The sequence below is a fragment of the Panthera leo genome, chromosome D3, assembly GCF_018350215.1.
Source record: "Panthera leo isolate Ple1 chromosome D3, P.leo_Ple1_pat1.1, whole genome shotgun sequence".
NCBI lineage: Eukaryota > Metazoa > Chordata > Mammalia > Carnivora > Felidae > Panthera > Panthera leo.
Genome location: NC_056690.1, coordinates 21326750 through 21351683, shown reverse-complemented (window position 1 = coordinate 21351683; position 24934 = coordinate 21326750). Strand labels below are relative to the sequence as shown.

Sequence of the window (24934 nt, the reverse complement as noted above, 5' to 3'; positions counted from 1 at the left end):
ATCGTTCCTCCCACATATAGAATATACCCACCCTATCTCCCAGGGAGGCAACTCAAGTCATTGCATCTAGCTCAAAGTGCAGGGTCTCTAGGTGATGGGTGGTTCTCTCCATCAGGTTTTGGTGTGGCTTTATTGGGCCAGTAATTTAGGAGCCAGAACTTCCTTCTCCCAAGTATTTAAAAAGTAAACAAACCCAGTGTTTCATTTCATTATAGTTGGGTGATTTTACTTATTTCTTTCACTCCCTAACATGTATGACGTTCAAGATTCTAGTCAGCCTTGGCTGATTGCCTAGTCCTGGTTTCACCATGGCTCTGTGCTTTCTCTTTATGCCTCAACTCCACAATAACTGACAGATGTCCTGGAGAACATGATGGAGCCACCACAGCGAGACTCTAGTGCGCCGGGAAGGTTCCATGTAGGCAGCGCAGAATCCATGCTGCATGTTCGACCTGGGGGATACACACCCCAGCGGGCACTGATTAACCCCTTTGCCCCGTCACGAATGCCCATGAAGCTCACATCCAACAGAAGGCGCTGGATGCACACTTTTCCTGTGGGTAAGTTGGTTGCTCAGGAAAGAGCCTTGTGCTGGGAGCTGCTAGTCCTGGTCCTTGTCACTAACCAGCCGTGTGGCCTCAGTTAAGAATCTCAACTTCTCTGCAACTCCAGTGCCCCACCTCTAAGATGGAGCTATCCATTGCCACTCTGCCTACCCCAGGGGTTCTTGTGGGGATCCTTGAGGACACACTTGGGAAGTGACTGTGTAAACCTAAGGGCTTTTCTTCTGTTTGAAAGGGACTGTACTTTGTCATCTGCTTTCTTTCCTAAGAGTAATGCTGCTTATCCTTGTTCATTCCTTCCTCTCCTGTCTCTCTCTGGATAGTGATATTAATGTCTTGAATACACAGAAGTTATATTATTTTGTTTTTTCTCAGGAGTCTCTGACAACTAAAAAAAAAAACACAATTTTTGAGAAATGGGTGAGCTGGTTGTTTTGTTTTTGTTTTAGTTCAAATAAGTTGAAAAAAAGAGGATAGAATAAGTGGTTTTTTTAAATACGAGATGCTATACAGAAATGAGAATGAACTACAACCACATCCAAATTTATGTTTAAGTTTATGGACATAATGAAAGAAGCCCAACATAAGAGTGCATTCTGTATGATTCCATTTTTTGAAAGTTCGAAAGCAATCAAAACTTAAAAAGACATTTTCTTCAATCCACTGTTTTTCCTAGCCTGTCCTTTTTGATCTGTGTTTTCTCCTACAGAGGATGACAGTACGGTTTTATAAAGCTGTGGCTAAAATTAACTTCAGCTTAATGGGCTCTGACTGGGCTGGGAAGGAACAGATGCATTAAACTCCAGGGTCTTTTCATGGAAGCCAGCCCGCTGAATGCCTGAAAATGTCTAGTTACTTCCTTTTCCACTTGCTTTTAATGTTAAAAGTTAAATCGATGAGAGATGAATCTGGTTGTGTAGGCCATAATTGGGGGTCACTCCCAAACTCCTTTTTGCCCCCCTTATCCCTGTCATAATTACAGGATTTTTTTCTTTCCACTGTCTCTTTCTTTACATTGTTATCCCTACGGGCTCCCTTCGAGTTCTCTTAGGAGAACCATTGATGTGTCTTTCATGGCCTCCAGCTCATCTTGCCCCCAACCGTTGGGCACACTTTACTAAAACAGGACTCTCTGGTCCTGCTTCCTCTGTTTCGTCCTCATGCCTGCCCAGTCTGCTGATAGCTGAGGCCCTCCTTTGCCTGGCTCCCCAACTTTGCATCTCCTCGCTCCCATCCTCAGAGCTTCTGTTCTTTCCCATGCTCATCTGGTGGTCTCCTGCATGCCTTTTGCCTCCTCCACATTTGAGATTTCACACATATTATTTCTTCTGCCCAAGTGCCATCTTTTTCCATTCCTACTAACCTTGCCAAACACTCACCTCTGAAATTTCTTCCCCAGGAAGCATTTTTGAATAGACTTGACTAATTGTGATTTCTCTCCCACCCACCTGATGTCTTTTATGCACTTGCGCATCCTCTGCTTCTTGGAGTCACAGCTGTCAACGTCTTATGTATTAACAGAGTCATTGACGTTTCACTCATGTGTTCCTTGTTGTTTAGTTTGTGTCATTCCTTCTGGGAGGTGCCCTCTACTCCTGTACTTCAGTGTTTCTCTATGGCATCTCAGTTTGACATGCATGAGACAGAGACTCCTGAAGTGTTTTTAGGCTGAACAGGGTGACAAATGTGAGGCCCCACAGGAAGATGAGTCCTGCTTAGAAGAGGAGATGTTCTTTTGGGAAGCTGGAGGATCACATGTGTAATATTACCCTTGGTGTGCTTTCCTTCCGGTCTCTCCCAGCGCCCACGTCTCAGCAGCTGGAAAGAAGGAAGAGTAAAGCTAAGTACAAAGCACTAGCTGTTGGGTGGGAATGATGCTCAGTGGATCTTTGTCTGGGTAGGACCATCCGGAGAGGCCATCCAGATCCATCACCAGACCCGACAGAATATGGCGGAGCTGCAGGGCAGCGGGCAGAGGGACCCAACTCACTCCTCTGCAGAGCTGCTGGAGTTAGCGTATCATGAAGCTGCTGGAAGGTGAGGATGTGCATAGGGCTCCAGAAAGTACCTTGAGAAACTCTGCGGTACCCAGAACCATGGCAGAACAGTCTGCTTATAAAATGTCATGGTTACAAGACTTGATGAGACAGTATGAGATCAAGCCCTTCCTTTGTCAGTTCCATCCCTTTCACTGGGCCAAGTGCAAAGCAAACAGCCTGACGCTGTGCCACACGTTACCTAGGCCTTGCTTTAGCTTTAGTTCAAAGCACACTTTGTAAACCTCAAACATGAGTTTTGTCTAAACCTCAGCCAAGAGTGAAAATGAGTGCTGAGACAGGTTGTTCATGCTGTGTGTTCTGGGAAGTCTGTGACTTTTGTCATTTTGGCCACCGAGAAATCCCCCTGTTGAGTTTAGAAGTTGTTTCTGCTAAAAGCAATGGAAATCAAGGCCTGTGTTTATAGAAACAACTCTTGTTGAACCAGAGTTCTGAATGCATTAGAAAGCATCCAAGAGAGTCAGTGCAGGAATAAAGTCACTTACTTGACAGACATGAGCTGGGGATACAACTGGCCTCACTGTTCCTGTGATGCTTTAGGAAACACTTTGCAAAGGGCAGTCTCTTTGGCCCCTTTTTCAATCATCTTGACATCCCGTGGAATGGATGAGAGATATGGGCAGGACATGACCCTCTTTGTCAGCTCACTTGGTACCTCTTTTCATTCACTTTATAGCCTCCTGTCTGTTTTAGCAGTGGGGAGCTGAGGATGAGGAAGGGCAGGCAATCCAGTATGGCAGTGGGAAAGCAGTTTTTGAGGTGCCAGGCCAGGACAAGCAGGCCACAGGAGACCAGATCTGGCACAGACACCAAGCACTGAAGTCCAGTAGCCTGTGGTATGGCTCCCAGTTGTTGCCAACCTGTGTAGCTAGATATTCAGAGCTGTTTTTGATCGAGACTCCTGGGATATGGGGTGAACAGGATAAAAGAGGTAATGCTCTGCATTAAGCCAGGTGGCTGGGCTCTGTTCTCTGCAGGCACAGCACTTCCCGCCAGCCTGGTGACAGCATGTCCTTCTTGAACTTCAGTGGAACAGAAGAGCTTTCTGTCAGCCTGCTTAGCAACAGTGGTGCAGGTAACCAATCCAAGAGGTAACAGAGTTGGGATGCTCAGAGTTGCAGGCTTACATCTAGAAATGACACAGGGACCAGAAAAGCAGGTCCATGTCTATTTTGGGATCATTTCAGCCACAATTTTGGGTGACCTATTTAGAAGCAGTGCTGTATAATGCATGGAATTATAAATGGGCTGCACGTTACGTTTTTAGCTGAGAACACATTGGTCAAGCCACATTCATCATCGCCCTGTCAGTGAGTCGTGACTGTGGGCCCCTAATGAACTTGGTGTCGAGGGTAACACTGGGGACAGCAAGAGTAGCCTCTGCTCTGGAGGAGCTTCTGGTTCTGCTAGTGGGGGGCTTACCCAGCAGCAGGTACATAAACAATCAGGAGAGACCCAGAGGGGAACAATGTGGTTCCAGTTGTGAGATCAGGAAGGAGAACGGTGGCATTGTAGCTTCGAGAAGTGGGCATGCGCCTCAGACTTGAAGCCGTAGGATTTGGTTACCTAGAGAGGTAGCAGGTGAAGGTTCTGGGTGGAGGCAGGGAGGCAGGGACAGAATGGACTTCCACTAACACAGGTTACATGCTTTCTGGAAGACCATGTATATCTACCATGTCATGCAATCATCCTAGGAGGGCATATACTATTAAGTATGTTTTGCACATGGGGCAACTTAATGTCCTGAGGTATAGAGATATTAATTGAATCTCTCAAGCCTGTGGCCAGGTGTCCTGACTCAGACTGCTGTTCCTCATTTAGACCACACCATTCAGAGTATCTTTATGATGTAGGGGAACAGGAGTTGGGATGAATAAGGGCAGATTTTGGAAAGCCTCAAAGGACAGATATTGTTCAACATGAGTGTAAAAAACATTAAAACTTAGTTGGGGGTGGATATGGGGCTGCTGCTCTATGTCTTAGTTTTCTATAACTAACTTGCGTTTCTGAAACTTAGCTTAAAGAAGGTATAGTGAAAGTGAAGTGGTATGAAATTGGTTAATGAATTGTTCCTTCATTCATTGGTTGCTTCATCCAACAATATTTCTAGAGGTCAGTAGCTAAGTCTTGAAAACTGGTTGGCAATAAGAGAATCCCTAAAGGATTGTCATTAATTAACTTCTTCCCTCCTTCCATCCTTTCTTTCTTTTTTCTCTTCCTCTTTCTCTGTTTCTTTTGTTCTTTTATTATTTCTCTTTAAATGAGAAGACAAATTGGATAATAGTTTGGTGATAAGATGCATTTTATGTCTGCACTTGGGGTGCTTAAAATGTTACTTGGCTGCCAGACTCTTGTATCAAAGGCAATCTTTCCATTTTGCTAAACCAAAGAGCCATTTTATAGGAACCCAGAGTTTGAGCTTCCTAGGCTGTGTGGGATGGAGTTGTACCGAGGAGGGGCTGTTCTTGGGCTCACAGCACTACAGTTTGAGCTAGTTTTACTGCTGATCTGAAGCAGAGGGATTACAGGTGCAGATGGTAAAAGCACCAGGATTTACCCTGACTAGTCCTGGAGTGGTTCTGGGCCTGGGATAGCTTAGGTAGACCAGATGATTCCTCGGAAGATGAGTCTTTTGGAATTTTGAAATTTACTTTGAGGAAGAGAGGGAAGTTTCAAAGAATCCTTATGTGGGGATGGTTGTGGAAGATCTTCTAATGACACCATCATGGAGTCCTCTGAGCTAAAGATTCCCTGGTACACATGCATGGGAAAAGCATTTGGTGCAACCTGGATCTCTCATTCACCCTTCTCCATCTTGGACTCTTGCGCCATAGGTCCATGCACCTGATGGACCTCTCTGCTTGGATAACTCCCAAGTACCTCATCCTCAGTATACTGACAAGGAAAATCATCTCTGGTGGCTCCCCTACCCACTCTCCCTCTTCTGTTCCCTCTTTCTTCTGACTCTGGCCTGTCCCCTCCATTCTCACTGCTTCTGCTTTGGTTCAGACCCATGCCATATCTGGCCAGGATTATGACAGCAATTTTCTAAGTGGTCTTCCTGCTTTGTCCCTGCTCCCTCTGATTCATCTTCCATACTGTCACCAAGGAGATATTTCTAAATACAAATCTGATCAGCCCCTCCTTCCCACGTATAAAACCCTCCCGTGGTTCATGGCCTGTAACGCTAGTCATGACCCATCTGCTGCCTGCCTTTGCATCCTTATTGGCCACCACTTCCACACATCACTGTATACAGAAAGAACTCAGGCTCTAGACTCTTCAGATGTGAGTCCTAACTCCACTTCTAATGAGCAGTGAGGCCCTCAGGCCAAGTTACCTCTATGTGTCTTACTTTCATCATCTGTGAAGAGGATTTGTGTGAATATTAAATGTGATAATCCATGTAAAGTGCTTGGAATGGTTCCTGGCACAGTCAGCAAGTAAGAGCTGCCTTTGTCATGTGTGTTATGATACGTGCATGTGTTATATTCCAGCCATTGCTTGTGGCTCCTCCAAAGATCTTTGTCCTCATATTTCTTTGCATGAACTAGCACCCCTGCAGAATATGCTTTCACCCTATCTTCAACCCTGATTCTGCCTGGCAAACATCAGCTCAGTCTTTTTTTTTTATTTTTATTTATTCATTTTGAGAGAGAGAAAGCATCTGAGCATGAGCCGGGGAGAGGCAGAGAGAGAGGGAGAGAGAGAATCCCAAGCAGACTCTGGACTATCAGTGCAGAGCTCAACACGGGGCTCGAACTCACAAACCATGAGATCATGACCTGAGCTGAAACCAAGAGTTGGGTGTTTAACCGACTGAACTACCCAGGCACCTCATCAACTCAGTCTTTATGATTCAACCCCCAAAATACCTTCTCTTTGAAGCCCTCCCTGGCGGTTCTCCCCATGCCTTCCTAGGAGATTTTAGGCATGTTTCCACATCGTTCCATATGCATAACCTAATTGTACTACTTGGCATATCATGATCCCGCTGTTTGTTTCTATGTCTGTCTCTGCACTAGACTGAAAGAATTTATCTTTATTCATCTTCTCCCCACAGTGTTTAGCACATTTATTGACAAATGAATTTGTGCTTCCACGACCAAGCTGCCATATGTGAGAAGCATCTGAACAGCCCACAAAATTATTCTCTTTAATTGGTATGCAAGTGCGCAATTACATAAATATATTCTAGAATGTGTAGCTTCTTGGAGAAAGTGTGGGCTCCTCAGACTTTTTCTAGTCAGGCCAATAGAGTTAAGTAGGATCATCCTTACCTTTGCCTATTCCCTTTATGACCAGTAGCATGTGATTTCAAAGGGGCCAGGGGTCACATGGGAATTGAACTCCCATCTTTGATCTTGTGCTTCCCGATCGATTATGTTAGCCAGCCACAGAAAGGATTAGATAAAAATCATTATAATTTTTATTACCATATTGCCATTTATAACCAATTAATGTCAGATCTATGAGGATATATCCCAAATCTTTCCATATGTCATCACCTCTACCAGTCCCAGCCCTAATGAAGGTACCTTCATCTTTCGCCTGGATTGTTGTGATATCCCACTAACTGGTCTCTCAGCTTCCTCTTTTTGCCCTTTGATATAGTTTATTTCCAGCACAGCAATTCAGAGTGACCCTCTGAAAATAGAAGTCAGATCATGAAACTTCTGTGCACAAAACCCTCCAAGGGCTTCCCAGTGCACTCGGATCAAAAGCCAAAGGCGTTACAATAGCCGACAGAGCCCCCTCCCTCTTGCAACCCTTTGTTACTCTCAGACCTCGTCTCCTGCTTTCCCCTCTCACTTTATTATTGTAGGGGTTTCCTAAATGTATCAGGCACGCTCTGAATCTGAGGTGCTTTTTCCTGCTCTCCCCTCTGCTCTGCCCTTATACTGGAGAGCTTTATGGCTAAGGTCCACATGCCTGAGTTTGCCCAGGACAGTCTGGTTTGAATTCATTGTCCTGTGTAATTATTAATAGTGTCCCTTTCACTCTAAAGGTGTCCTGGATTGGATGATAAATGATATGGCCATCCTACGCACAGCTTGTTCTGTTCCTTCCTTTAGGTCTTACCCAAATTGCCACTCTCTACCTTGGCACTCCCGTCCATCTTCCCTGCCTGCTACTTCTACATAATGCCACCTGTCATACTAGGTCTTTTAATTTTGTGGTTTTTATTGTAAGCTCCAACAAGGCAAGGATTTGTGTTTCGCTCATGACTATATCTTCAGAACTTAGAACAGTTCCTGGCACATATCAGGTAGTTGAATGAATACTAAAAGTTTTCTGAGGTTAGCTTTCCCTCCACTGAAGAGTGCTTTTCTTCCCTGTCTTATAACCTTGTTGAACAATTAACTGGGTTCCTTTTCTCGAAGGCTTGGACAGTCTTTTTTCTGCCTTGCTTGTTTTTTTTTTTTTTTTTTTTTTTTTTTTTAATTTTTTTTTTAACATTTATTTATTTTTGAGACAGAGAGAGACAGAGCATGAACAGGGGAGGGGCAGAGAGAGAGGGAGACACAGAATCTGAAACAGGCTCCAGGCTCTGAGCTGTCAGCACAGAGCCCGACGCGGGGCTGGAACTCACGGACCGTGAGATCATGACCTGAGCCGAAGTCGGACGCTTAACCGACCAAGCCACCCAGGCGCCCCAATGCCTTGCTTGTTTTTGAAGTGACTTTCCTTTCAATCCATCCTCAGTCTTCATGGAATATGGTTTGCTTTCTTCAAACTCACTATACTCTCACTCATTCCAGAAATGTTTATTGAACTGTAGGCACTGTGCTAAGGTCTGAGGAGAAACAAAATGATTAAGACACCACTTCTCCTCACCTCGGGGAGCTCTGGCTCTCCATTCACTTGGGATTCTATTTGAAGTAGTTTTGTGCAGGGTAACAATGATGAAAGGGAAGCCCTCTCATGGGGAGCTGGACTTAGTGGTTCCAGTGATACCATGCGGTTTGAACATGTGACCTCTGCTGCCTTATGATACATGAGGGAGTGTCCCAGTCCTGCCCATCATGGTCTTTGGAGTTTAGCATTCAGCCTTTGCTGCTGCTCAGGTTCATCATCTGTATAATGGGCATAAAGATCTTCACCTGCCTACCTGCTTCACAGGGTTGTTATAAGGAGCAAAAGTAGATTGGGCTCCTTAACGCAAAATTGTCACACTAGGTTCTTGTTTGGGGACAAAGTGAGGTCTAAATAAATAATTAGTTACCTTTTCATTTGTTAAAAAATTGAAAAGAAATGAGACAACCTCATCTGTGACCTCACCTTCACCTCCTGGGCCTGACAGTTTGTACCATCTGCAGGCACTCAAGCGTGACTCAGATTTTCTCTTGCATTTGGACATGATTCATATGTGAGTCACGATTCACAGGAGTGGTGTCTCTGTGGGTTTCCCTCCTGGCCCGTAGACTTTCATTTTGAGCATTGTTGGCTAGAGCCTTGTACCTGTACTCTTGTTTTTCACCATGTTGCCCAGCAGGGACCAGGTGGTCAATGGAACTGGGGAGATAGCGTGTGTGGGTTTTGTGTGTGTGTGTGTGTGTGTGTGTGTGTGTGTGTGTGTGTGTGTAATTTTAGTTAATATAGAGTGCAATATTGGTTTCAGGAGTAGGATTCAGTGACTCATCACTTACATACAACACCCAGTGCTCATCACAAGTGCCCTCCCTAGTATCTATCACCTGTCTCCCACTCCCCTCCCTCCTGGGGAGATAGTTTTTATCCCTCTGTTTCTTTGAGTGGGCACCCATTTATAAGACTTCTCAGCCACTGTCATTCCCTTCATTGGGGAATAAGTGCTCTAGATAGTTTTTGGAAAAGAAAATAACTAGATGCCATGCTTTATTTCCCTGTGATATTAGGACTCAGAATCTGCAGCTTGGTATTTGTGTTGAGTATTAGGTACATGTAGCAGCCTGAGAGCTGAAGTAAAAGTAAAACAGCACGCTGAGACTGGAGGAAAGGGCCTCAGAGTCATTCACTCAGGCTGGGATTTTTTTTTTTTTTAACATTTATTTATTTTTGAGACAGGGAGAGACAAAGCATGAACGGGGGAGCATCAGAGAGAGGGAGACACAGAATCTGAAGCAGGCTCTAGGCCCTGAGCCGTCAGCACAGAGCCCGACATGGGGCTTGAACTCACGGACCGTGAGATCATGACCTGAACCGAAGTCGGACGCCCAACCGACTGAGCCACCCAAGCGCCCCACAGGCTTGGGATTTTTGTGGGAAAGTGCCATATCTGTAGTCCAGAGAGGAGAAATGACTAGTCCCACACACAGGCTTCTAGATGTCACCCAGGGTCAGTCCCACAGGTCCCACATGGATTACCCATTTTGGCCTGAGGTTAGCAAGCGAAGAACATGTTCAGACTTCTTGACTCTGAACAGATGTCAAAAGGCCAAGCTAAGATGGTGACTTTCAGCATTGGCTCCCCAAGGTGAATGTCTGGCTTTGAATGTTGAGAGTGAGGTCTCATTCACAAATATTAGGTTAGAGCAGAACTGACTGACCGTGAGGTCTCATGTTGGTCATCTCAAGTTGTGGGACTTGTCATATGCCAACAGCCAGCACGTTTGACTGAAAATAAGTCTCATAGGCAGAGCTGGTGGGAGAGGCAGTATGTTAGATTGAACTGCAAGGAAACTGTGTATAAAGAGCCTCATGAAAGAGCCTAAAATATTTCTTTAAATATTTTTCATTGTTTTTAAAAAGTAAAGTGTGTGTGTGTGTGTGTGTGTGTGTGTGTGTGTGTGTGTGTGTAGCATAAAAGACTGGCGGCCTTATATGTGCTTTTGTCTGTTAGAGATGGTGCAGTTCTTGTCTAGGATCCTATTGGTTGCCTCTTTGAGCTCAAGGAATTGCCCACAAAATTATAAGTTGAACTGTTTTTTTATTAGTCTAAGAATTTCAGTTCTTACAGACCAAGTCTGGATTCAGTTTTCTAGAAAGAAAGAGAGAAAGAAAGAAAGAAAGAAAGAAAGAAAGAAAGAAAGAAAGAAAAGATTCTCTAATGACCAAATTTAGCATCTCAACTTGTGAGGTAATGTATTTAATAATTTCCTATTGCTCAGAATGCTTTGAGAATTCTGATTTTGTAAGTGCCTTCATACCAGTTCTCAGGCTAAACAAGAAAATCCACTTCGTTGCTTCTTAATAGTTCGCTTTGTGTTTGCATGAAAATGGATGTTGTCAGCCAGGATAGCTTTTTCAGAAAATTTAGCTCCAAATGGCTTTTGACTGTTGACAAAGAAGAGATAACATTTTCAATAGCTGAAAACTGGTGCCCCAGATGGAGAGTCAGGAAATAAGACGTCTGTAGAGTTGAGCAGAGTCTAAATGCTGGTTTCACCTACTTACTGTGTGATCTTCAGTAAGTTACTTCACTTCTCTGAGCTTTAGTTCATCTGTAGAAGGGGAATAGTACCTTCTTCATATCTGCCTCATAGTAGGGGTTTGAATAAAATGAAACACTATGCTTATTTGACTTAATAAATCAGTTGTATCTTATTATGATGAATGGTAATAAAAAAAAAAAATCTACTGAAGGCAGTTCCAAAAAAGAAGTTCTAAAATTGTTTGGCCATGTGATATCTCTTTTTAAATTCTTAAAAATTTATTAATTTTAAAATTTACATACAGTAAAATTCACTGTTTTTAGTGTACAGTTCTGTGAGTTTTGACAAATGCATGCAGTCATATAACCACCAACACATCAAGATACAGAACATTTCCATTTCACCCCACATTCTTTTGGGTGGCCCCTTTGTACTCAGCCACACCCCTGTCCCCTGGCAACCGATGATCTGTTCTCTCTCCCTTTAGTTTTGTCTTGTCCCAGCATGTCACGCACATGGAATCATACAGTATGTAGCTTTTTGAGTCTGGCTTCTTTTATTCAGCATAGAATTCATTTGAGATTCATCCAAGTTGTTGAATGTTCATTACTTTTTATTGTTGAGTTGCATTCCATCATATGAATATATTAGTTTGTTTATCCCTTCATTTGCAAAATATTTGGACTGTTTCCAGGTTTGGGGAACTATGAATAAAGCTACCGTAAACATTTACATAACAGGTTTTTTTTTTATTTCTCTTGAGTAAGTTCGTAGGCATGGAATTGCTGGGTCAAACGGTAAAATATCTGTTTAACTTTTATTTTTACGTATTTATTAAAAAAAATTTTTTAATGGTTATTTATTTTGAGAGAGAGAGTGTGTGAGCAGGGGAGGGACAGAGAGAGAGGAGACACAGAATCCAAAGTAGGCTTCAGGCTCTGAGCTGTCAGCACAGAGCCCAATGCAGGACTTGAACTCAGGAACCATGAGATCATGACCTGAGCTGAAGTTGGCTGCTTAACCAACCTTAACCTGATCAAGAGTCACATGCTCTTCTGACTGAGCCAACCAGGCACCCCTATCTGTTTAACTTTTTTTTTTTTTAACTTTTTTTTTTTTTTAACGTTTATTTATTTTTGAGACAGAGCATGAATGGGGGAGAGTCAGAGAGAGGGAGACACAGAATCCGAAACAGGCTCCAGGCTCCGAGCTGTCAGCACAGAGCCCGACGCGGGGCTTGAACTCACAAACCATGAGATCATGACCTGAGCTGAAGTCGGCCGCTTAACCGACTGAGCCACCCAGGTGCCCCTGTTTAACTTTTAAAGAAGCTGCCGTGCTGACAGCTCAGAGCCTGGAACCTGCTTCAGATTCTGTGTCTCCCTCTCTTTCTGCCCCTCCCCTGCTCATGCTCTCTGTCTCTCAAAAATAATAAACCGTTAAAAAAAAAGTTATTATTTTTTTTAAACTGTTTTCCAAAGCCGTGCACCATTCTGCATTCCTACCATCAATGAATAAGGGTTTCCATTGTTCCACATCTTGTTCACACTTGGCATAACTTGTCATTTTAGCCATTCCAAGAGGTCTGTAGAGGTATCTGTACTTTTAACTGGCCATTTCCCTAATGGCTGAGGAAGTTGAGCATCTTTTCATGTGCTTATTTGGTTTCTGTATGTGTTCAGTGAAATGTTCAAATCTTTTGCCCTATTTCTCATTAAGTTGTGCTCTTATTCTTGAGTTTTGAGGGCTACAAGTCCTTTGCTATATAGGTGATTTGCAGATGTTTTCTCCCATGTTGTGGCTTGTCCTTTCAAAGACTCCATGAGGGACTTATACGTATTTATTCTTGTTATAAAAGATTCAGATGACACAAAAGTATCTAGAATAAAAACTGTAAGTTCTGGTTTACCTCCTGTCACCTCCCCCACCTTTCTCCTTGGAGGTAGCCACTGTTGACAGTTTGGTGAGGATTTTCCCAATCTTTTTCATAGTACCATAATTTTCTAGTAAGTATATGTGTCTAGAAAGGGACCTTTAAACATTGATATGTACTTTGGGGCACGTGGGTGGCTCAGTCGGTTAAGCGTCCCACTTTGGCTCAGGTCATGATCTCGAGGCTCGTGAGTTTGAGCCCTGTGTCAAGCTCTGTGCTGACAGCTCAGAGCCTGGAGCCTGCTTCGGATTCTTTATTTCCCTCTTGCTCTGTCCCTCCCCCGCTCACACTCTGTCTGTCTCTCGCTCTCTCTCTCTCAAAAATAAATAAACATAAAAAAATAAATATTGATATGTACTTTAAAATTAGTTCTGTTACTTTTCAGGCAATAAGTTGCATTTCAAAGATCTTTCTGTTTTTTCTTTCAGACACTTATAGGGAAAATCATTGTTTTTCTCTTAAAGTCGTGAGTTTTAATATGTCTTAGGTCATATTCCAGAAAGCTATGATTTGGAGAAGGAAATTCCAGATAATGATGACTGATAAGTGAAATAAACTTTAAATAGGTCATTTTGTTTTTGCTAAAGATTTATCCAATTAGTTGAAGTGACTTTGAAATATAGCCATTTTCTTAAAATAAATGGTGGATTGCTTTTTGCTAGTGTGTGTGTGTGTGCGCGTGTGCATGTAAGCCAATGCTAATGGTCTCATTGGGCAAAGAATGGTATTGATAACCTCAGAGTAACGTTCTGGATCATTCCCAAGTTTTAGATTGCTCATTTTTCTTTGATTGATTCTTTTGTGCTGTTTGAAATATTCACAGAATTTGTACTTGGTTCACATTTTTATTTTTAGCTATGATTTTGGGCTTTTTCAACCATAACTGGCCAGTACTTTCATTTATTTCTTTATTTTATAGAATGAGCCTCATTAAGCTGTTTTCATCTTTCCATAGGTATGAATCCTAGGACCCAAAACAAGGATTCTCTAGAGGACAGTGTTTCTACCTCTCCAGATCCAAGTAAGAGGGAGCAGCTGACTGGGGTGGGGTCAGGGCGGGGGTGGTCAGAGCATGAGGAAGCAAGGGGGAGCTCTGTGGGAAGTCCACACATCTCTGGGTACCAGAAGGCAATGTGGTAAAGGAAAAATTTTCAGCCTCTCCAGTGGAAAGTGAAGAGAGGAGTGGCCAAATAACCTCTTCTCGAATGTGATTCGGCAGCACGTGGGAAGGGTAATGGAATTCCCATGAGGTCCTTACGCCAATTCAGAACTGGCCTTAGCCCTTAAAGGCCTTGTGATGGCTCTGGGGAACAAAGGAATAAGAGGGACTAGAACCGTTTACATACTTGTAGTTGAAATTGTTTGACTGGGTTGCATTTTTTTTTAATCATCTTTATCTGTTGAAATATCTGCAGGAAGAGCACATCTAAATATCTATAATAGCAGAATACCAAAAAAAAAAAAAAAAAAAAAAATCCTACCACCTGGTAGACTTTATTTTACTTAGCTGTGACCAGTAGATATACATCACTGAATCTTTCTTCCCACTTATAATTAACTAAATAATCCTTTTACTACTTCTTCTGACTCCTCATATTAGTCATTTTTTTTTCTTTTTCTATTATTTAAAAAAAATTTTAATGTTTATTTTTGAGAGACACAGACCAAGCATGAGTGGGGGAGGGGCAGAGAGAGAGGAAACACAGAATCTGAAGCAGGCTCCAGGCTCTGAGCTGTCAGCACAGAGCCCGATGCAAGGGCTTGAACTCATGAACCACAAGATCAAGGTCTGAGCCCAAGTTGGATACTTAACTGACTGAGCCACCTAGGCACCCCTCTTTTTTTTTTTTTTTGAGAGAGAGAGAGAGAGAGAGAGAGAGAGAAAACGCACTCATGGATGCATTGGAAGGGGAGAGGGAGGGAGAAAGAGAATCTTAAGCAGGCTCCACATCCAGTGTGGAGCCTGATGCGGGGCTCGATCTCACAACTATGAGATCATGACCTGAGCTGAAATCAGGAGTCGGATGCTTAACCAACTGAGTCACCCAAGAGCCCTTAGTCATTTTTTTAAATGTTTTATTTTGAGAGAGAGTGAGCATGAATGCGCACATGTGTGCACACGTCGGGGAAGGGCAGAAAGAGAGGGAGAGAGAATCCCAAGCAGGCTCCACGCTGCCAGCACAGAGCCCAAAGTGGGGGGGGGTCAAACCCAGGAACCTCAAGATCATGACCTGAGCTGAAACCAAGAGTTGGATGCTTAACCCACTGAGCAACCACGTGTCCCCCTGCTAGTCATTTTTAGTGACTTAGCACATGTATCAAACACATTACATCCCAGTTTGAAAAATCATTTATTATTGGGGGTCATTTTGGGTGGTTTCTAGTTTTTTAGCAATACTATTGAATACAGGTATAGTACATGGTGCAGTGGGTATATCTTTTCTTTCAGTTCACATCCTGGAATATATTTCCCCCAAAGTATGGTTGGCAGGATGATTATTTTCCAGAATGCTGCCAACAATGAATAGATGAGCCTATTCTTTCTGTACAACCCTAGCACTGGATTTTGGAATCCATGTTTATCGTTGTTAATTCAACGGTTCTGTTGTGGGCCCTCTTCAGAGTCCTTCTCTATAGGGCGTAAAGATATTGGAGTTAGAAAAGAGGCCACACTGTTTGCCCAAGGAAAAAACATCATTAAACTAAGAATCAGGAACTTTTCTCACCATGGGATTTTGGACCAGACATTTGAATGTTTGTATCTTGGTGTGTGCCCAGCAGAAAACATTTCTGAAGGATGTTTATGATCCAGAGGGTCAGGAAGCTAATGAGAGCCAGAACGATCTAAGACAGCATATTCAATTGTCTTCTGCTTCTGGCTTCCCACTGTAGTTTTGATTGGGTGTCTTCCTTCTGCTCCTGGTTCTAACTGGGAACTAGGAACAAGCTTACTCCTTCATCTGCCTTATTGGGAAATTGGGGTGATCAATTAGGTTCTTTTAGATTGTGATTTTTTAATTCTTGAAGTGTTAATGAGTTATCAAGGCCTGTGTATAGTCAAACTCACAGAATCAGAGAGTAGGTGGTTGCCAGGGGCTTGAGGGGAGGCGGAAGTGAGGAGTTGCTAACCAGTGGATATAACGTTCCAGTTATGCATGATGAATAAATTCTAGAGATCTGCTGCACAACGCTGTGCCCAAGTTAGCATTCCTGTGTTGTACTCTTAAAATTTTGCGAAGAGTAGCTCTCATGTTAAGTGTGTTTACCACACTAAAATAGAATTCAAACAAACAAACAAACAAATAAAATACCCTAGACCTGTGTAGATCAGGGAGTTAGTTTTGTTGCAATTTCCTAAGGCAGTGGTGCTACATGGGGTGTGTTTCCCACTATGACTTATCACATGCGTCAGGTCCTCTTCTTGTCCTTTAACTCTAGGTTCAGTGGGACTCTGTCGTATTGGGTAGTGTGTGTGTGTCACTATGTGGTGGAAAGATCCCTAAGCAGAGAGGCTTCTGATTGAGTAACTTCTGGGAGGTTCAGCTTGGCCAGGTGTTTAAAGGGGTCAGTGATGTTGCAGTACCTGCTCCGAGGAGGCCATGTGTCAGCTGATGAGATAGGGTGAATGAGACAGAGGTGAATCACAATGTAAGCTGCATTAGCACTGTGCAAAAGATAAGGTGCTATTTATTTATTTATTTACTTACTGTTAGAGAGGGAGCGCGCACATGTTCATGCGAGTGTGAGCTGCGGAGGGTCAGAGAGAGATGGAGACAGAGAATCCCAAGCAGGTTACACACTCAGCGCGGAGCCCAACGTGGGGCTCAGTCTCACAACCGTGAGATCATGACTTGAGCCGAAATCCAGAGTCGGATGCGTAACCAACTGAGCCATCCCGGCACCCCAAAGATAAGGTGTTTAAGGTGTCCCTTGCTTGATACTCAGAGGCAAAGTCATGGAGTGTTTTTGCTTCAGATTGCTCCCTTGTATAAAGATTTGAAAAATAATATTTGCTTAAATTACTTAAAGAGATAACTTCCCTATTACCTTAAGTCAGTGATTCTCAACTGGGGATGATTTTGCTCCCTGGGGGGACATGTGGCAACATCTGCAGACGTTTTTGGTTTTCACAACCAGGAGATGCCACTGGCATCTAGTAAGTAGAGTCCAGGGATGCTGTTCAAATCCTAAAATACAAAGGACAGCCCCCCAAGACAAAGAATTTTCCAGTCCAAAATGTCAGTAGTGCCAAGGTGGAGAAACCCTGCTTTAACCAAAGAGCAGGCGATTCAGGACAGATCCATGTGATTGGGCCCACTCTGCTGATTGCAGCTTTCGTTTCTAGATTGTTAAAGTCTGTCTCTTGAAGTTATGGCCTTGTAACTTTCCCAGACACCCTTCTTTGATTTCTCCTCCTACCCTTTTGGATCTGTGACCTATTTTTGCAATTCTGAAAGTATTCCTGAATTCTGCTACCATGTGCTGATTGCTCCAAAACCTGGCTGAGCTCTTCTTTCCCCACCGGCCACTCTGCAGTCCTCCAGAGAGGCTCTGGCTTGAGCCTGTTTTCTGCTCTTGGAATGTTGATTTGCTTCGATGCATAACACTGCCTGTGCTACCCTGCCGTAACCTCACTGGCATTGTGGCTGTTAGCTGAGGATCGGCAAAAAATGAAAAATATCAGCTGTGAATCCCATTTGCATGATGGGATTGGATAAGCACTTGCACTGCATTATCTAACAAACTCTGTTTCTCTCTTCCTCCCTCCCCCACCCCCTTTCTTCTTTTCCATCCCTTTCCTGGCAATTTTGTCACCTTTCATTCCTCTCCCCCACCCCACCCATGTCCCACACCTGCCCTGGTGACCACATGTACCTTTCTCTCCTGTTACACGAGGCAGTTCTGACACTGTCTGCTCCCCCTGTAGTGCCAGGCTTCTGTTGCACAGTTGGAGTGGACTGGAAGTCTCTCACTACTCCGGCGTGTCTCCCCCTCACCACCGACTACTTCCCTGACCGCCAGGGCCTGCAGAACGACTACACGGAGGGCTGTTATGATCTCCTCCCAGAAGCAGACATTGACAGGTCGGTGTCAGAGGAGGGTTTGGGGTATGCATCAAAACACTGCATTTTCAAGCTTGTGTCTTCCTTTTCTGTTTAGAGAATTTTATTGAAGCAAGAACTGTCGATTTTTTTTTAGAGTTCCATTGACATGCCTCCTTTAGCCATTTGTCCTCATTGATCCTTTCTCATATTTCTCTATTGCATTTGTTCTGGACACACTAAATCTCTTTAAAAAATTTTTTTTTAATTAAAAACATTTTTTTTTTTTTTAAGTTTTAGAGAGTGCACTAGCTGGAGAGAGGGGCAGAGGGAGAGAAAGATAAATTTTTTTTAATTAAAAAAAATGTTTATTTATTTTGAGAGAGAGTATGTGCACAAGCAGGGGAGGGGCAGAGAGAGAGGGGGGGAGAGAGAGAGAGAGAGAGAGAGAGAGAGAGAGAGAGAATCCCAAGCAGGCTCCATGCTGTCAGCACAGAGCCCGACATGGGGCTCCATCTCACGACTGTGGGATCATGACCTGAGCCAAAATCAAGAGTCGGAGGCTTAACTGACTAAACCACCCAGGCGCCTGAGATCACCTACAGCCCTGAGATCATGACCAGAACCAAAATCAAAAGTTGAACGCTCTACTGACTGAGCCACCCAGGCATCCCTGATCTTCTTTTCTAAGATTGGCTATTAGCTTTTATTTGCCTTCTTCTTCTGCCTCTTTTCAACTGATCATTTCTCCCAAAACTGGTTTATAGATTGATAGTTTTATGAACCACCATACAATGGTTATCAGGGCTGGCTTGTGGGGTCAAAGCAAAAACAGAGGATGGGAGTATAGACTCTGAGTGTCACTCTGACCTGGGCCAAGCACACCCATGTGAACAACCGTCTGTTTTCTCAGGAGGGATGAGGAAGGTGTGCAGATGACGGCCCAGCAGGTGTTTGAAGAGTTCATCTGCCAGCGTCTCATGCAGGGCTACCAAATCATAGTGCAGCCCAAGGCACAGAAACCCAACCCTGCTGTCCCACCCCCGCTGAGCAGCAGCCCACTCTATAGCCGAGGTGAGTTTTTCTCTGGGGACTTGTATTTTTTCTTTTCAACTAAATTTGTATGAGTACGTTCTCAAGATGGTAGGGAATAGACAAATTTAGGAGTAATTATTTTTCAACACAAAATTCACAAAATTTTACTTTACATGAGGAATATAGTCTCCACTAGGCCCAGATTTATCTTAAAATTTTCTTTAATCTACCACTCTCCTTTTAAGGAAGAGGATATGACCCAGTTCAGGAATGTTATAGCCTGGCTTTGGCAATACCCTGTAGTAGCAGGCAGCTGAGCCAGGACTGAACCGTCAAAGTACATAGTGCATATTTTAGACCCAATATACTTTTTTTAATGTTTATTTTTATTTTTGGGAGAGACAGAGACAATGCAAGTGGGTTAGGGGCAGAGAGAGAGGGAGACACAGAATTCGAAGCAGGCTCCAGGCTCTGAGCTGTCAGCACAGAGCCCGACACGGGGCTCGAACTCACAAGCTGTGAGATTGTGACCTGAGCCGAAGTCGGACACGCAACCGACTGAGCCACCCAGGCGTCCCTTTAGACCCAATATTTATTTCTAGCACAGTACCTGGCACACAGCAGGTTCTCAGAAGTTTTGTAAACCTGAAGTTTATACTTCCCGCCCCCCCCCCCCCCAATTCTGGATTCATCTTCTCTTACTTGTTGGTGAAGCTTAGCACATTGAAGCAAGAATGGATCATCTGTGAGTGGCAGGCACTAAGTGACAGAGACTCAGTGATGCCAATTGAGTTACAGCCAGGCTCCGGAGAGCTCTTCTGAAATAAGTCAGGTAGAGAGAATTAAGTATGGGTGCCTAGAACCAGAAAGCAGGGATCATTTTCCAGAACAATCAGTAAGTACCTGTTAGGCTCCTGCTTCCTCCTTGCAGCTAATGAGATTCCCCACTTTCCTAACCTCCCAGCTCAAAACCTCAGATCATCTTTGACTCCATTAGAGTGCCTCTGGCCAGAAAATCAAAGAAGTATGGATCTGTGATAGAGAGCTTGGTGGTCTATCCAGTCCAGGCCTTGTTGCTTATGATGAAGCTTTGGGCTCCCTCTGGATTTTCTTGGGAGCCCATTATGTTATTTATCACTTGTTGTCTTCTTTTTATTTTCTAGACTGTACTGAATAGTAATCTTCTTGAGTTCCAGGACTATATCAACCTCACGTTTTTATCCTTTACATTGGAGACTACCGTGCCTGGCATACAACAATATGGGTTGATAAATATATTCATTCATTCATTCATTCACTCAACAGTATTTTTGAAGCCCTTGCTCTGTGGGGCATTTATAGCCCAGTGGGGAAAAATAACATTAATCATACTATGAAATAATATAATTCCTTGTTGTGATAAAGACTGTGAAGGAAAAATCAAAGGGCTATAAGGATATTTAATATTGGTCTTGATCTAGTCTGGAGGGTCAGGGATGGCTTCCGTGAGGAGGTGATGTTTGAGGTGAGACCTAAACTATGTGCAAGAGTTACTAGGAAGAGAACCAGGTTGGGAGTGGGTAGAAGTATATGGGAAGAACATGCCAGGCAGAGGGATTAGTATGTGCAAAGGCTCTGTGGCAGGAGGCACTGTGACACTTTCTGGGCAACAAAAAGAAGACTGGTGGGATGGAGCACAGGGAGTAAGCTGGAGATGTGGCCAGACATGTCAGGAGACCCAGGCCTCACAGGGCCATGTGAAGGATTTTGTTCTTTATCCCAGGAATAGTGGAATGAATTAATCTTTATTTAGCGTCAGTGGGCCCATCTAGGCTTCCTACCTGCTTTTCTCTAGAATAGCCCTTAGAGGTTCATAATTCCTCTGGCATCCACTTCTGCTCTGGTCGATTCATGAGTCTCATGTCATGGCTAGTTGGCCAGTCTACTCACCTGACCATACTCTTTCTGGCTATTTTTTCCTGTGATAAATTTAATCCTTTTATTTCTGTAGTAACAGAAATGGTATCATTGTTGTTTATTAGTTATTGGAAAAGTGACTATCATAAGTGAGATTGCTTCTGATTGAAGATTTGTTGACTACTAGTTATGAGGGGGACCTGTTCCAGTAGTGAACAGAATAGCCTCAGCCCTGTCCTCAAAGTTTATTGTCTACTGGGCAAAACAAGCATTAGACTAAATAAACCACAAGTATTTATTTGATCACAGATTGTCAAGAGTGCTGTGCAGGATAAAAACAGGAACCAATTAATTTTTTTCTTTCCTTTTTTTAGTTTATTTATTTATTTAATTAATTTATTTAGAGAACAAGTGGGGGCGGGATGGGGTGGTGGTGCAGAGAATCTGAAGCAGGCTCTGTGCTGACAGCAGACAGACCAATGTGGGGCTCCAGCACATGAACTGCGAGATCATGACCTGAGCTAAAGTTGGACACTTAACCAACTGAGCCACCCAGATGCCCCAAAACAGGAACTAATTTAGAGTGGGGTCTCAGTACTGTGCTAGGTGCTCATGAACATTATCCCATGACTTTGTCTTCCTTACAGCCAGCAAGGGGTTGTTGCAAGAAAGAAGGAATGCAGAGATGGGGGCCCTCAGACACACTCTAGTTGCAGAAAGTGAGACTCAGAGAGGTTTGGTACCCAAGGGCACACTGCTGACAAATGGAAGTGATGGGGTTTAACCTAGGGTCCTCTGAGTCAAACCCTGTCCTCTTATATGCAGCCTGACTGCCGCCCCTCACTATCACCTGGGAAATTTTGCATTCCTAGTGAAGGTCCTTTCAACCTCTGCCATCCTCTCATCCTGACAACTCCCATGCTGCCTGCCCTATGTGACTGTCTCTCAGAACTGCATGAGGGCACCCGGTTTCATTTCTAGATCACAAGAATCTTGTCTTTGCTCAGTTGTCCATCGAGGCACTATTTTTACTCTCTTAAAAGCTTACAGTTTTCTTGATTCCTCAGAATTTCTCTCTTTCTATGCACAATTCAATTCACCTAGTATGTTTTCGATACCTGCTGTGGGCATGGCATTTTGTCAGGTGCTACAGAAAATTTAAAGACAAACAAGATTTGGGCCCCGGCCTCATGGAACCTCCACTTTGAAAGGGTGTGAGACACGCACATGTGGAGCCACATCCAGGGTAAAATTCATACTGCTGATGGGATCTGCTAGCTTACTGGAGCAGTGGCAATTTTGATGGTGACCGTAAGTGATCTGTGGGATCTTGATGGCCCAGAAAGAGAAGGCAGAAAAAGCAACAGGAGCAAATGTTTAGAGAAGAAAATTACAACTGAAGCATGGTTTTGGGTGCCTGGGTGGTTCAGTTGGTTAAGCCTCTGGCTCTTGCTTTCAGCTCAGGTCATGATCTCATGGTTTGTGAGATGGAGCCCCACTTGGGGCTCTGTGCTGACAGCATGGAGCCTGCTTGGGATTCTCTCCCTCTCTCTCTGCCCCTCCCTGGCTTGTGCGTGCTCCCTATCTCTTTCTTTCTAAATAAATAAATAAACTTTAAAAAAAAGACCAAAGCATGGTCATAGTGTGGGAGTCACGGAAACTAAAGGTAGGTTGGCTGCCACACTGGGGGCGAGGACCTTAACTGCCAGAGTGGCAGCTTGTGCTTGAGTGGAGTGGAGTTTCATTTCAGTCCCAGAGTTGAGTCTTGGCCCATTAACATCTAATCCAGAGCTTTCCTTCTCCAAGGCTGAGGGATCAGGCTCTTCAGCTTTGAGTGTGTCTTCTGGATGCTGTCAGCACCCCGGGCTCTAATCTGCTGCTGGCTGGTTTAGTAACAGAAAATTTCTGCCAACTTCAGGACTTTTTTTTTTTTTTTTTTTACCAAAAATAAGTCTTTTCCATGAAACTGGCCCTCAAAAGAGTTGCCTCTTTTGTTTCTCCTTTTTCTGACTGTATATGGAAGAGAAGCAATTGCCTGTTAAAGGAATGATCCTCGACTAGATGGAGGAAATGATTTTAACCCCCCCTCTGTTAGGCCTTGTGTCCCGAAACCGCCCTGAGGAGGAGGACCAGTACTGGCTGAGTATGGGCAGAACGTTCCACAAAGTGACGCTGAAGGATAAGATGATCACAGTGACACGTTACCTTCCCAAGTGAGTCCTTGGAAATTTAAGGTTTTCACCTACTGTCCTGAATTGTGTCCACATTACTAACTTGTGTTTGTAATGCATGCTGTGCACATAATGACTTATGTGCATGACATAATTCAAGATAGGTTGAGTGGTTGGTCTTCCTTTTCTTGGAATTACTGTTTTGCTCTCTAGGATTATTTTATGGTTATAGCTCACCTTCCTCTAAAAGGGATTATGATTCAGCCTATGATGTTTAGCCTGATTCCTAGAAAGCCAATTAAAAATAAAAAATGGGAGGGTAAAAGAATGACAAAGTTTAAGAACTAAGAAATTTCCGTTTCCAGTCCCTTGGGATGAGTTGGTTACTGCACTTGAGGGTTGAAATGCCAAGGATGGTGCTAAGTATATGGAGATGGAAAGGTCCAGAAGAATTGGAGGAGAGGGAATTCTCTTTTGGACTTCTGGGCATGCCCTTTGTTTTTCAGGTACCCTTATGAATCCGCCCAGATCCACTACACCTACAGCCTCTGTCCCTCCCACTCGGACTCAGAGTTCGTCTCCTGTTGGGTGGAATTCTCCCATGAGCGGCTGGAGGAGTACAAGTGGAATTACTTAGATCAGTATATCTGTTCTGCTGGGTCTGAGGACTTCAGGTCAGAGAGTGTGCTTTGGCTTTCCGTCTGGCTGCCTTGGGTGTACCTGAATTTTAACACGTCTGTCCTTTTTTCTGATTACAAGATGATGTTTGTTTTAGAAATCATGGAAGAACAAAAAGCACATCTGCACTGGGTTACAAAACTCAGTGAGAAGGTGGGTGGTGGTGATGGTTGCACAGCAATGTGAACGTACTTGATGGCATAGAAGTGTACACTTCAGGATTGTTAACGTGGCACATTTTGCTATGTATGTTTTACCACAGTACAACAACAGAAACTTCAGTGATGAAGTGCTCTTTGATGAAATGTCAGCGTAGATCATATTCTTAACCTTTTCCTGACTGCCTGTGGTGTCTCATTTTTGATTTTTAATTTTTATGTGTGATTTAAAAGCCACAACCCCACCGAGTCTGGCAGCACGAATCATTCTGACATCTCTGGGATATAAACTAAAAGCACGTTTCATAGCCTACCTCCAAAGCTTGTGTTTTATTTTTTATTTATTTATTTATTTTTTAATTTTTTTTAACATTTATTTATTTTTGAGACAGAGAGAGCATGAACAGGGGAGGGTCAGAGAAAGAGGGAGACACAGAATCTGAAACAGGCTCCAGGCTCTGAGCTGTCAGCACAGAGCCCGACGCGGGGCTCGAACCCACAGACTGCGAGATCATGACCTGAGCCGAAGTCGGACGCTTAACCAACTGAGCCACCCAGGCACCCCTAAAGCTTGTGTTTTAAATGAAGCCATGAGATGTAGCATCAGACGAACACTTATTCAAGGGGAGCTTGCTCGTCACATACCAACTCTGAGGACAGGGTCAAGATGGGGTGTTTATTAGGCGTGCTTTTATTGTCTGCTTTTGCTCACCCCACCCCCTTTTCTCCCTTTGGCCCTCCACAGCTTAATTGAGTCTCTGAAGTTCTGGAGGACCCGCTTCCTGCTGCTGCCAGCCTGTGTCACTGCCACCAAGCGCATCACAGAGGGGGAAGCCCACTGCGACATCTATGGGGACAGGCCCCGGGCGGATGAAGAAGAGTGGCAGCTCCTGGATGGTTTTATCCGCTTTGTGGAGGGTTTGAACCGGATCCGCAGGCGGCATCGCTCAGATCGCATGATGCGGGTAGGGCTCTGTGGGCCCCGTGGGGGCTGTGCTTGGTCTCCTCCTATCTCAGGGGCCTCTCTCTGACCGGTTTATTTACTCT

The 24934-nt window shown here is 43.9% G+C and overlaps 1 protein-coding gene across 15 annotated transcripts in view; it reads left to right on the top strand.

Moving 5' to 3' along the window:
• Positions 1–24934, top strand: part of DEPDC5 (DEP domain containing 5, GATOR1 subcomplex subunit) — a 147026-nt gene that overhangs the window by 56366 nt on the left and 65726 nt on the right. For 8 of the 15 annotated variants that reach the window (XR_006195092.1, XR_006195091.1, XR_006195093.1 and 5 more), the window contains 9 exons: positions 357–560; positions 2465–2600; positions 3598–3695; positions 13863–13928; positions 17808–17991; positions 18863–19023; positions 22976–23093; positions 23558–23725; positions 24633–24852. Coding sequence is in view for 11 of the 15 variants with exons in the window: in XM_042909807.1 (XP_042765741.1) it covers positions 357–560; positions 2465–2600; positions 3598–3695; positions 13863–13928; positions 17808–17991; positions 18863–19023; positions 22976–23093; positions 23558–23725; positions 24633–24852 (1355 nt within the window). In the remaining 4 variants the exon portion in view is untranslated. Of the gene's footprint in view, positions 1–356; positions 561–2464; positions 2601–3597; positions 3696–13862; positions 13929–17803; positions 17992–18862; positions 19024–22975; positions 23094–23557; positions 23726–23826; positions 23883–24632; positions 24853–24934 lie in introns of those variants that run through there. The other 7 variants (XM_042909811.1, XM_042909809.1, XM_042909814.1 and 4 more) reach the window with 5 other exon arrangements.